Source organism: Callorhinus ursinus, unplaced genomic scaffold (genome assembly GCF_003265705.2).
Source record: "Callorhinus ursinus isolate GAN/ISIS: 27379988/994484 unplaced genomic scaffold, GSC_fseal_2.0 scaffold27, whole genome shotgun sequence".
NCBI lineage: Eukaryota > Metazoa > Chordata > Mammalia > Carnivora > Otariidae > Callorhinus > Callorhinus ursinus.
This window is the reverse complement of record NW_027397089.1, coordinates 5,065,102-5,078,947: the sequence shown is the minus strand read 5'-3', so window position 1 is coordinate 5,078,947 and position 13,846 is coordinate 5,065,102. Positions and strand designations below refer to the sequence as shown.

Below are 13,846 nucleotides of genomic sequence, written 5' to 3'. Positions count from 1 at the left end.
GTATATATTTCAGGCAGTTCCTCGTCTAAGGAACTACTAAGTTAGAAGTTCCTGAGCTAAGCCTGCCCAATCTTGGTCTCTACAAACATTGTGAGTTCTGGAGGAAAAAAAAGATAAATTATTTATAAATCATCTTTAGGTAAAAATGCATGTGATAGTAATACTGCATGTCTATTGATAGTAGTGTGCTAGATCCAACTGGGCGTATCTCTTTCCATTTTGTGGGCAGGGACATCAAACAGGCAGCTTGAAATTAGCCACACTGGGTGTACTTACCCCTTGGAAATGAGCAAATGCGACACCCGGAAATGTTAACATACACATTGCTTAATGGCTGATCTCTAATAACATGTACCTTCTGCCTAGATGGGTAGGGGGAAGGTATTTCAGAGTCATGAAGGAGCTACAGAGAGAGAGATGGACGTGGGGTACCACCACTGGAAAGTTGGTCTAGTGCTGAATCACTTTCTGGAAGTACTTTTCACCTTGGTTAAGGATGAGTCATAAGTTATCTCCCAGAGACTTTTTCCCCCTAAAATAGTGTACCTCTGGCAAATTAAAGACTGTAGTGAGTTAATTATGGCCTCTCAAAAGATATGTCCACATCCCAATCCCTAGAGTCTTTGAATATGTCCTTATTTGGAAAAAGGGTCTTTGCAGAGGTAATTGGCTAAGGAATTTTGGATGAGATCATCCTGAATTACCTTGGTAAATCAATGACTGGTAGCCTTATAAGAGAGAGAAGAGAAAAAGACACAGAGGAGAAGTTCATATTTAGGTGGAGGCAGAGACTGGAGCTTATGTGGCCATAAGCCAAGGAAGCCAAGAAACATGCGGAGCCATCAGAAGCTAGAAGAGGCAAGCAAGGATTCTCTTCTAGAGCCTTCCATGGGAGTGTTGCCTTGTTGACTATTTCGGACTCTGACCTCCAGAACTATGTGGGAATATTTCAGTTGTTCTGAACCACCTGTTTGGAGTGATTTGTTATGGCAGACACAGGAACTAGGACAAAGACCACATGGGAATTAAGATTTATTTTAATGACTTCTCTGAGACACGTACTATCCGCACCCACTCATTCCAAGATATAACAGCCAGGCATCCTCCTTCAACCTCTGCCTCTTCCCTTCCACTTTCCATCCGCTACATCTCCTCTTCAAAACAGCTCTCCCACTCAATCTGTCATCAATATGGTCGTTTTGTGAGCACCTCACTTTCCATGTCTGCTTCCGAGTTCATCCTTCACATAAGGCTGCAATGAATCACTTACTCTGGCATTCTCCTCACCCCCCTACTCAGCAAATGTTGGTTCTTTCCTAATCTGGGTTTTCTCAGCAGCGAGCGGGTGTGATCAATATCAAACTGTGACAATTTAGGCAAGACAGAAATACCACTTTAAAGAGGAAATGCCAAACATTATCAAATAAAATCTAAAGAAAAAGTGTGACATGCGCCAGCAGCTGCAGGACTACAGCACTGTCAAGAGACCATGGAAAGGGAAAAGTCAGAAACAACCCTCTACATGTTGCATACATATTACCATGTATAATGGTTGCTGTCAGCTGAGAATTAGTTTAGATTGACTCGGCCATTAATATAATGGTATGAGTGGCTACGAAATACCTCTCACCTTTTTTTTTTTTAAAGATTTTATTTATTTGAGAGAGAGAGAAAGAGAGAGAGAGCATGAAAGGGAAGAGGGTCAGAGGGAGAAGCAGACTCCCCGCTGAGCGGGGAGCCCGATGTGGGACTCGATCCCGGGACTCCAGGATCATGACCTGAGCCGAAGGCAGTCGCCTAACCAACTGAGCCACCCAGGCGCCCTACCTCTCACCTTTTGACTCAGGAATTCTACTAGGTCTTAAGATGATTACCCCAAATCCATATTTTAGAAATCATATGCATGAAGGTACTCATTTCCACACACACACAAAATAGAAAGGAATCTAAACGTTACTGACAGGGAAATTATTCAATAATCTCTAATACATGAATTTGATAACTACTAAGCAGCCAGAAAGATAGTATTTATGAGGGCTCTGTAGTAACATAAAAAACATGGGCAGTATTTTATATAATAGAATGACAAGTGAGTAAAACAAGATATAAATTTGTAAACAACTTAGTATGCGTGTAGGCATATAGAGAGAGAGAATATCAGTTTTATACTGCACTGTGACTAATTGGCATGAATTCAGCCGTTGGAAACAACACTCATTTATTATCTCATAGTTCTGTAGGTCACAAGTCTGGGGCTCAACTGGGTTTTCTGCTTAGGGTCTCATGAGGTCAAAGTCAATATGTTGACTGTGTGGGCTCTTATTTAGAGGATCTGGGGAGGAATTGCTTACAAGCTTATTCAGGTTGTTGCCAGAATTCAGTTCCTTGCATTTATAGGACTAATGTACCAATTTCCTTGCTCTCTGCAGACTGTCCACATTCCTTCTCAGGTGACTCCTTGCATCTTTAAAGCAGCAATGGTGGATGGAGTTCTTCCCATGTTTCAACTCTCTCTGACTTGACCTTTTGCTTTCCTCTTCTGCCTTTTGAAGGTTTCAACTGACTAGATCAGGCTCACCCAGATAATCTCTGTATCTTAAAGTACACTGACTTAGAACTTTAATTAAATCTGCAAATTTCCTTCAGGGCAGTCATACCTAGATTAGTGTTTGACTGAATTAGCAGGGGACGGGAATCTTAGCAGGGTCATCTTTAGAATTCTATCTGTCTGTCTGTCTGTCTATCTATCTATTATCTTTGATGGTTAAGCATTATTTCTGGATGTATCTGTGAGGATGTTTCTGGAAGAGATTAGCATTTGAAATGGAGAACTGAGTAAAGTAGATGGCCCTCCCAGTGTGGGTTGGTATCATTCAATACTCTGAGGGCCTGAACAAGAGCAAAGAGGTGGGGGAAAGTTGGATTTGCTCTTTCTATCCTTGACTGCTTGAGCCAGAACATACATCACATCTGCCCTCAGTGTTCCTGGTTCTCAGGCCTTCAGATTTAGACTAAACTTACACCATTGGTTTTCTGGCTCTCAGACCTTCCAGCTATACCATGGACTTCCTCGGGTTTCTGGCTTGCAGAGGGTAGATCATGGAACTTCTCAGCCTCCATAAGAGTGTGAGCCAATATCTTATAATAAATCTATTTATATATCCTTTGGAGAACATTGACTCATACTCTACTTATCTATCTATCACTCCACAAAGGGAGGAAAGACTCCCCATGCAAAATTTGATTCAGATAGTAGGGCTAAAGATGTCACACATGCCTATATTTTATAGGAAAGACATTAAATAATAAGATATAGGAATGTATATTATGATTGATGGGAGGGTTAATTATTTATTTTTGCTTTTCCTTTCTCCAGATATTCCATTACATTTTTATATTACTTGCGTAAATGAAAAACTGATCTGACTTTGTTTCATCCCTTCCTAAAACTTTGCCTCACCCTAGAGTCCCCATCAGTAAGCTCAGTGGTTCTTTTTCTTAGTCCTCTAGGTGCTTTGCCCTAAGTTCCTTAATTTTCTATTTCTCTTATGGCTTCTCTCTTCATATTTAAGCTGCCCCAAGTACAACCAAATCTCCTTCCATGATGGATTTTATATATTCCAACATTCTCTGCCTACCTCCAGGCCTTCAGCCAATCTCAACAGAATGTTTTTAACAGGTCCCACATACTCTACATATTTCCATAGTCTTTCCCACATGTTGTTTCAAAATTCCTTCCTCAAAACATACCTTTGCCTTTTGTTTTCTACCAGTTCAAATCTGGACTCCAGTGTGTGTCTTACTATTCCCTTTATATAATCTTTCTTCAACTCCTTACCTTATTTTAAAAATTTCCCCATTTTGAATTCTCTACTTTGGCCAAGCAAGCTTTGCTGGATTCACCTCCATGCTCTATATCTAACCAGCTGTCTTTCTCCTCTCTTGTTCAAACCTATCAATTTGATGACACCTTACTCCAGGTCTTCTAGGTACTTATTTCCATGGAATTTCTAAATATGGGAAAATATATTTCAAAGTATGCAGCTATTATGTAAGATATTGTTATAGGATAGCATAATCACTAGAAAAATTATGGTTGATAGAAATGGTCCCAGAACACTTAAAGGTAATATTTTTCCAATTTTTTAAAATTAGAAAGGTGTGTCCTAAAAATAAGAGATTAGTGAACATAGTATCAGTCACAGGCAAAATACTAGAAGGGATTATTGGGGGGGGGTTGTCACTAAGGACAAGAAATATGATCAGTAGACACAATAAGATTGTTATTTAAATATATTTTTTTCAGCTTTATTGAGATATGACTGACAGGACTAACCATAGTTTTGATAGAGTTCCTTACCCTCCATCACGGGAATGCTTTCAGCAAGGTAAAGAGTCTCATGACAAAGAGTCTCATGATATCACTGTAGATGAGACAGAATTGTGAGTTGGATAATAAAGTAGGTAAATTCACAGCTAGTGGAATAACTACATCCAAGAATTTGAATAAGATAGAGGTCAACTTGAAGAGAGGTCCCACAGATATGCCACAAAGCTTATATTAGTTCCACTCTCACTTAATACATGTATCAATGATTTAAATAAATATTCAGGGGCATTCATACCAAATCTGTCAATTAAAATCGCTAGAAAAAAATGTATTAAGATAATGAGTAGCAGGAAAAAAAAAAACAAGAAGTTCCAGGAAATCTGAAATTTCAGGCTGATATCAGGAAGTGAAACTAAATACAAACAAACATGGATCCTTTCATGCGGTTTTATTTCGTCATGGGTGAGACATAAATGTTTACATTAACAAAAAATGAGAACAAAGGTTTATGTTGACTGCATCTCCCATCTGAGCCATAAAGTCCTGTTAATGTAAAAAATATATATTATTTCCAGGTGGATTATAGATACATGGGATCAATCCAGTGCCTGGCAAGTAAATAATCTCTCCCTATCCTGAATTTACCAAACTACAGTTCGAAAAGCCATTTCAGCAAGTCAAGCAGAGAAAGACAATTATCATATGGTTTCACTCGTATGTGGAACATAAGGAATAGCGTGGAGGACCACAGGGGAAGGGAGGGAAAACTGAATGGGAAGAAATCAGAGAGGGAGATGAACCACGAGAGACTATGGGCTCCGGGAACCAAACTGAGGGTTACGGAGGGGCGGGGGGTGTGGGGAAAGGGGTAACCAGGTGATGCGTTGGGCACATGTGGTGATGAGCACTGGGTGTTATACACAACTGATGGATCGTTGAACACTACACCAAAATCTAAGGATATGTGGGGCGCCTGGGTGGCTCAGTCTAAGCGTCTGCCTTCGATCCCAGGATCCTGTGATCGTGCCCCGCATCGGGCTCCTTGCTCCTCAGGGAGGCCGCTTCTCCCTCTCCCACCGCCCCCCGCCCCGCTTGTGTTTCCTCTCTTGCTGTGTCTCTCTCTGTCAAATAAATAAAATCTTTAAACAAAACAAAACTAATGATGTGCTATATGCTGGCTAATTGAACATAAATAAAAAAAAGCCATTTCAGATTCTGGGTGCTGTATTTAAATGGGGAAAACAGATAATCGGAAGACTAGCCAAGCAATGTCATCAGAAAGATTAACTGTATGAGAAATCTGGCAAAGGAGGGATAAATTGGAAAAAAAAAAAAAAACGAGATGTTTGGCTTATAAAAGACATGGTTAGAGAAGGAGCATGGTAGCCATTGTCAGACACCTAACAGGCTCTCAGGTGGAAGCACGGGGTCTACAAGGTACACATTATAGCGAGGTTGATTCCAGCTCAGGGTCGGGAAAACCTTTCTGACAATTCAACTATTAAAGTAAAATGTGTCTTCTTGCATAAGAGTGAGATGCCTCTTCCTGGAAGTTTTCAGGCAGATGCTAAATAATTCCCCTTGGGGTGTGTATTATATAGAGGGATTCTTGCATTGTGTAGGATACTGAATTGAGAAAAGGGAGAGAATAATTAATGTGCGCTGTTGCTTGTGCAGCCCTCCCCCCCCATAACCGCATGCGCACAGCTACAATAAGCGTGGGCTGTGCTTGCGGACAGATGGTGTCACCGAAAAATGACAGGTGGTTTGACAGGGTTTCACAAGTAGTGGTGGACTGAGAAAGGTTTGTAGACAATGATTTCATCTGGCATGGGTGCCCGAGTGGCTGGGACAATAAACAAAGTGCTATCATCACAAAAGGAATTTGTTTGCTGCTAAAGAATGTGGAGTCAAGTGGGGTTTTTGTTAACAGATTCTCTGTGCTTTGCATGGATTAGGAGCATGCTCTTGTTATTATAAAACACAAAACATGATGAGATCATGGAAGTCAGAGACGGGTGAACAATTCTGAGTAATGCCCACCATCTACTCTGCCTTTGATGCTAAAATCAATTACCCAAAAAGCTGAAGAAAGAAACTTTCAAACTTTCAATTTATTTCTCAGATCTCATAGCATTTCAGAATTATATTTAATGTGAGGAAGATTGGTAAAGGATGTGACCTTTGGATATAAGACAAGATCACGGTCTTACCAATACTTTGTTTTTCTTTAAAATGGCTTACAACCTCAAAAATGGGAAATGCAATAACTTCACATCAGTGTACCCTTGAGGTTTGCTCAGATTAAGCCTGTCATATTATTGATTTTACTTTTTTATGTGAATATTTATTTATTTTTTTATTCTTTTTTTATTAGCATATAATGTATTATTTGTTTCAGGGGTACAGGTGTGTGATTCATCGGTCTTACACAATTCACAGCGCTCACCATAACACATACCCTCCCCAGTGTCCATCACCCAGCCACCCCATCCCTCCCACCCCCCTCCACTCCAGCAACCCTCAGTTTGTTTCCTGAGATTAAGGGTCTCTTATGATTTATCTCCCCCTCCACTTTTGTCTTGTTTCATTTTTCCCTCCCTTTACCTATGATCCTCTTGTCTTGTTCCTCAAATTCCTCATATCAGTGAGATCATATGATACTTGTCTTTCTCTGATTGACTTATTTCGCTTAGCATAGTACCTTCTAGTTCTATCCACGTCATTGCAAATGGCAAGATTTCACTTTTTTAATGGCTGCATAATATTCTATTGTGTATATATACCACTTCTTCTTTATCCATTCATATGTTGATGGACATCTTCGCTCTTTCCACAGTTTGGCTATTGTGGACATTGCTGCTATAAACATTGGGGTGCACGTACCCCTTCGGATCACTACATTTGTATCTTTGGGGTAAATACCCAGTAGTGCAATTGCTGGGTCATAGGGTACCTCTATTTTCAACTGTTTGAGGAACCTCCATACTGTTTTCCAGAGTGGCTGCACCAGCTTGCATTCCCACCAACAGTGGAGGAGGGTTCCCCTTTCTCCACATCCCCGCCAACATCTGTGGTTTCCTGACTTGTTAATTTTAGCCATTCTGACGGGTGTGAGGTGATATCTCATTGAGGTTTTGATTTGGATTTCCCTGATGCCGGGTGACGTTGAGCACTTTTTCATGTGTCTGTTGGCCATTTGGATGTCTTTGCAGAAATGTCTGTTCATGTCTTCTACCCATTTCTTGATTGGATTATTTGTTCTTTGGGTGTTGAGTCTGATAAGTTCTTTATAGATTTTGGATACTAGCCCTTTAACTGATAATGTCATTTGCAAATATCTTCTGCTATTCTGTTGATTGTCTGTTGGTTTTGTTGACTGTTTCCTTTGCTGTGCAAAAGCTTTTTATCTTGATGAAGTCCCAGTAGTTCCTTTTTGTCCTTGCTTCCCTTGCTTTCGGTGATGTTTCTAGGAAGAAGTTGCTGCGGCTGAGGTCGAAGAGGTTGCTGCCTGTGTTCTCCTCAAGGATTTTGATGGATTCCTGTCTCACATTTAGGTCTTTTATCCATTTGGAGTCTATTTTTGTGTGTGGTGTAAGGAAATGGTCCAGGTTCATTCTTCTGCATGTGGCTGTCCAATTTTCCCAACACCATCTGTTGAAGAGACTCTCTTTTTTCCATTGGACATTCTTTCCTGCTTTGTCGAAGACTAGTTGACCATAGAGTTGAGGGTCCATTTCTGGGCTCTCGATTCTGTTCCATTGATCTATGTGTCTGTTTTTGTGCCAGTACCATACTGTCTTGATGATGACAGCTTTGTAATAGAGCTGGAAGTCTGGAATTGTGATGCTGCCGGCTTTGCTTTTCTTTTTCAACATTCCTTTGGCTATTCGGGGTCTTTTCTGATTCAATACAAATTTTAGAATTATTTGTTCCATTTCTTTGAAAAAAGTGGATGGTATTTTGATGGGGATTGCATTAAATGTGTAGATTGCTCGAGGTAGCATAGGCATTTTCACAATATTTGTTCTTCCAATCCATGAGCATGGAACATTTTTCCATTTCTTTGTGTCTTCCTCAATTTCTTTCATAAGTATTTTATAGTTTTCTGAGTACAGATTCTTTGCCTCTTTGGTTAGATTTATTCCTAGGCATCTTATGGTTTTGGGTGCAATTGTAAATGGGATCGACTCCTTAATTTCTCTTTCTTCTGTCTAGTTGTTGGTGTATAGGAATGCCACTGATTTCTGTGCATTGATATTATATCCTGCCACTTTAATGAATTCCTGTATGAGTTCTAGCAGTTTTGCGGTGGAGTTTTTTGGGTTTTCCACATAAAGTATCATATCATCTGCAAAAAGTGAGAGTTTCACTTCTTTGCTGATTTAGATGCCTTTTATTTCTTTTTGTTGTCTGATTGCTGAGGCTAGGACTTCTAGTACTATGTTGAATAGTGGTGGTGACAGTGGACATCCCTGCTGTGTTCTTGGCCTAAGGGGGAAAGCTCTCAGTTTTTCCCCATTGAGACTGATATTCGCTGTGGGTTTTTCATAGATGACTTTTATGAAATTGAGGTATGTACCCTCTATCCCTATACTCTGAAGAGTTTTAATCAAGAAAGGATGCTGTACTTTATCAAATGCTTTTTCTGCATCTATTGAGAGGATCATATGGTTCTTGTTCTTTCTTTTACTAATGTATTATATCACACTGATTGATTTGTAGATGTTGAACCAAACTTACAGCCCAGGAATAAATCCCACTTGGTTGTGGTGAATAATCCCTTTAATGTACTGTTGGATCCTATTGGCTAGTATTTTGGTGAGAATTTTGGCATCCATGTTCATCAAGGATATTGGTCTGTAATTGTCCTTTTTGATGGGGTCTTTGGTTTGTGATCAAGGTGATGCTGGCCTCATATAATGAGTTCGGAAGTTTTCCTTCCATTTCTATTTTTTGGAACAGTTTCAGAAGAATAGGTATTAATTCTTCTTTAAATGTTTGGTAGAATTCCCCTGAGAAACCATCTGGCCCTGGGCTCTTGTTTGTTGGGAGATTGATTACTGCTTCTATTTCCTTAGTGGTTATGGGTCTGTTCAGGTTTTCTATCTCTTCCTGGTTCAGTTTTGGTAGTTTATATGTCTCTAGGAATGCATCCATTTCTTCCAGATTGTCTAATTTGCTGGCATATAGTTTCTCATAATATGTTCTTATAATTGTTTGTATTTCTTTGGTGTTGGTTGTGATCTCTCCTCTTTCATTCATGATTTTATTTATTTGGTTCCTTTCTTTTTTCTTTTTGATAAGTCTGGCCAGGGGTTTATCAATCTTATTAATTCTTTCAAAGAACCAGCTCCTAGTTTCGTTGATCTGTTCTACTGTTCTTTTGGTTTCTATTTCATTGATTTCTGCTCTGATCTTTACTATTTCTCTTCTCCTGCTGGGTTTAGGCTTTATTTGCTGTTCTTTCTCCAGCTCCTTTAGGTGTAGGGTTAGGTTGTGTATTTGAGACCTTTCTTGTTTCTTGAGAAAGGCTTGTATTGCTATATACTTTCCTCTCAGGACTGCCTTTGCTGCATCCCAAAGATTTTGAACAGTTGTGTTTTCATTTTCATTGGTTTCCATGAATTGTTTTAATTCTTTTTTAATTTCCTGGTTGACCCATTCATTCTTTAGTAGGATGCTCTTTAGCCTCCACGTATTTGAGTTCTTTCCGACTTTCCTCTTGTGATTGAGTTCTAGTTTCAAAGCATTGTGGTCCAAAAATATGCAGGGAATGATCCCAATCTTTTGGTACTGGTTGAGACCTGATTTGTGATCCAAGATGTGATCTATTCTGGAGAATGTTCCATGGGCAGTAGAGAAGAATGTGTATTCTGTTGCTTTGGGATGGAATGTTCTGAATATATCTGTGAAGTCCCATCTGGTCCAGTGTGTCATTTAAAGCCTTTATTTCCTTGTTGATCTTTTGCTTAGATGATCTGTCCATTTCAGTGAGGGGCGTGTTAAAGTCCCCTACTATTAGTGTATTATTGTCGATGTGCTTCTTTGATTTTGTTATTAATTGGCTTATGTAATTGGCTGCTCCCATGTTAGGGGCATAAATATTTAAAACTGTTAGATCTTCTTGTTGGATAGATCCTTTAAGTATTATATAGTGTCCTTCCTCATCTCTTATTATAGTCTTTGGTTTAAAATCTAATTTGTCTGATACAAGGATTGCCACCCCAGCTTTCTTTTGATGTCCATTAGCATGGTAAACGGTTTTCCATATATTATTGATTTTAAAATACACTGTCCGTCATTTCTTAAACATAATTAAAGAATATATATATATTTTTTCTTAAACTTCCATCTTTCATAAAAATTGTCAATAGTAAAGATGAATGTTAAGATCAGCAGAAAGACAATAAGGTCAATTTTGAGGTCACTAAACAACTCAAACATTTAAAAAAGTAAGTTTTCATGAATTTGTGGTTGACCCATTTAGAACTTACATGTAAATATTCCAAGCTAAGTGTTCAATGAGAAGTTCGGAGTGTTATTAAAATATAAACTCTATTTTAATATATTAACATGTTTGTATTGGGGTAATAGTACTGGTCGCAATGGAGCCTTAAGTTATTCATTATAATAATGGTCAGTAGTTTACAGTAGTTTATTGGTATTGAAGGCAATAGTACTAGACACTCATGAAATTTTGTAACTAGAAGAGAAAAAAAATCACTGAAAATATTTTTTAGTTAGATTTAGAAACTAAGATCCAGAGAGGTCCAGCCCTTCCACAGCCCATGTAGCTGGTTACTTTGGTGTGAGTTCCAGAACCCAGGATTCTCTGTTCACAGTCAAATGCTCTTTATAACACATGGCAGGGTAAATGAAGCCCAAAAGAAATTAATTCAAGAGATACTGTAATGACTGCCTGGTTTATACAGTGAAATGCACTAAACCCTTGTGGGAAAAGTGGGTATTCCAAAAAGCTTAGCACTTTCCTTAAAGAAATAGACAGTCTGAGTTCAGGGCCACACCACGCCTGCCCTGAAAATCAACACAAGGCTTAAAGCATGGTTCAAGATACTCATACAGGAAATAAAAGCACATGACTAGTTTGCTTACTGATATGTGTACAATATGTTTTAAGAAAACACTAAAGAAAGATGAGGAGGTATGAACATGCTCTCAGAAGGAAGTGGAAGTTGAATTGGATCTCAGAGAATGGATGGGACCCAAAGAGAGGAAACGGGGAAGATGCTATTGAAGGAAGATAAGGAAGTATAAATCATTCACATCTGTAAAGTACTGTCCCTCCAAATGATGAATATGTTAACATTTGTATTAGGTGAGAGATACTATCCCCAAGAGTGATTATCATTTAGGGATAGCAATGACATGTATATTTCCTATCCTGGTTGCATTCCGAAGGAACAAACAAACAACTATTAAGTCAGTGCTTTACTTATTTATTTTTTGCCCTTTCCTTCCACAAAGTAACTGAGGCAAATACAAAAATATATATAAAAATCACATAAAATAAATTACTGAGGGAAAATAATAAGCCCAAGAGGAAGAGGAAGACTAGCCAACAGAGAAGCATAGTATACAAGACCAAGCAGCTGTTCATCAAGGGCACAACTTTGACTAGCAAAGAAATTTATCCATCACTTAGAAACAAATCTGTAATTCAGGAGAGGACTTTTGTCTTTGTGTTTGCATAAAGAAGTCACCTGATGATGTACAGGTGATGGCCGTAACTCCATCCCCAAGCCCAGAGTTATGAAGAATAATTACACATAGCTGTTTTTTTACAATGTCACTTACTGTAGGACAAAAACAGTGCCGAGGCACAACCTGCTAAAGGCAATTCTATGAGGGGCCTCAAGTGGTGTGCCCTGCATGCCCCAGATCTAGGATGATCTCAGCATCTTTTTTTTTTTTATAGTGTAATGTATTTTAATAGCAAACTTACAGGAACAGCACAGAAGACAGACAACATTAAAAACATGTACTTGCATGTAGGACAACTCAGTTAGAAAAGTATAGCGAATGGAGAGATCTACTGTATGATAAAAATGCTACAAACACCATTTAGTTGCCGTCAATAAGAAATTTACTTGTTTTAAAAAAATCCAAATGCTGGCATTGTCCAGAAAAATTTAACAGGTTTATTTATAATTTATTTATAATTGTTATAAAGTTGAACTGCTGAAACATTTTGACTTGCATTAATGCTTTATGTCCCCACATTTATATTAAAAATTCACACACAAATGACAGTGGAAAACCTGCCAATACCTGATTTCTGTCCCCTATTTTTCCACTTGCAATCATATACTTAGGTACCTTTTGACCCCATGGAAAAAAAATATCTAACGTTCAGAACTACCAATAACAGGAAGAAGAGAAATTTTTTTTTTTTTTTTAAAGAATGAAATGTTTTCCATCATGGTGGATTCTTAAACACGTTCTCCACGTATGCGGCGCGCTAGCTGGATGTCTTCTGGCATAATGGTGACACGTTTGGCATGGATAGCACACAGGTTGGTGTCTTCAAAGAGACCCACCAGATAGGCCTCACTTGCCTCCTGCAAAACACCAATAGCTGCACTCTGGTAGCGCAGATCTGTTTTGAAGTCCTGAGCAATTTCTCGCACCAGACGCTGGAAAGGAAGTTTGCGGATCAGAAGTTCGGTGGACTTCTGATAACGTCTAATTTCACGAAGTGCCACAGTACCAGGCCTGTAACGATGAGGTTTCCTCACCCCCCCCAGTAGAGGGCGCACTCTTGCGAGCGGCTTTTGTAGCCAGTTGCTTCCTTGGTGCTTTACCACTGGTCGATTTGCAGGCAGTCTGCTTTTTACGAGCCATGGTACAGAAACCTCCTTACTTACCCCCTTCTCCTTCGGCTAGAGCTCGGTGAGCTAGAGGCGGCGCTGGCATTGGCGAGCGACGGCTGAACATTTTTTTTTAAGATTTTATTTATTTATTCATGAGAGACAGACAGAGAGGGAGGGAGGCAGAGGAAGAGGCAGAGGGAGAAGCAAGCTCAATCCCAGGACCCTGGGATCATGACCTGAGCTGAAGGCAGACGCTTAACTGACTGAGCCACCCAGGCACCCCTGATCTGAACATCTTGATACAAGAGTAAAATTTCTAATATATACAGGAATGGATGGCTTACATATTCCTCGGTTTATACTCATTCAAGTATTGCATGAATTTTACTGAGCACCTATTATGTGACAGCAGATAGGCAGATGGCAGTGAATGATATGGTATTGAAGGAATGCAGATACCAAATGAACAGATAAGATAAATGCTATGTCATGAAGGCTATGAAGTAATAACAATAAACATTATGTCTCAGAACTGAGCATTTGATGGCAGAGAGTTCTGAGGTTACAGTCTCTGGTTAGAACTTGTGCAGCAGACAACTTCCACATTGGAGGATATTCCCTATTCTTTATAACCAGTCAAGTGGAGGCAAAGTGAGAATCCTCTTTTGAACATGAAGGAGTA

General features: G+C 39.2%; 1 protein-coding gene across 1 annotated transcript; it reads right to left on the bottom strand.

Annotated features, from left to right (window-relative positions):
• Positions 1-12,414: 12,414 nt before the first annotated feature.
• On the bottom strand, positions 12,415-13,220 carry H3-5 (H3.5 histone). The gene is given in 2 exon segments (XM_025879864.2): positions 12,415-13,095; positions 13,097-13,220. Coding segments are annotated over 2 exon segments (411 nt in total). The 5' UTR covers positions 13,196-13,220; the 3' UTR covers positions 12,415-12,783.
• Positions 13,221-13,846: the final 626 nt, after the last annotated feature.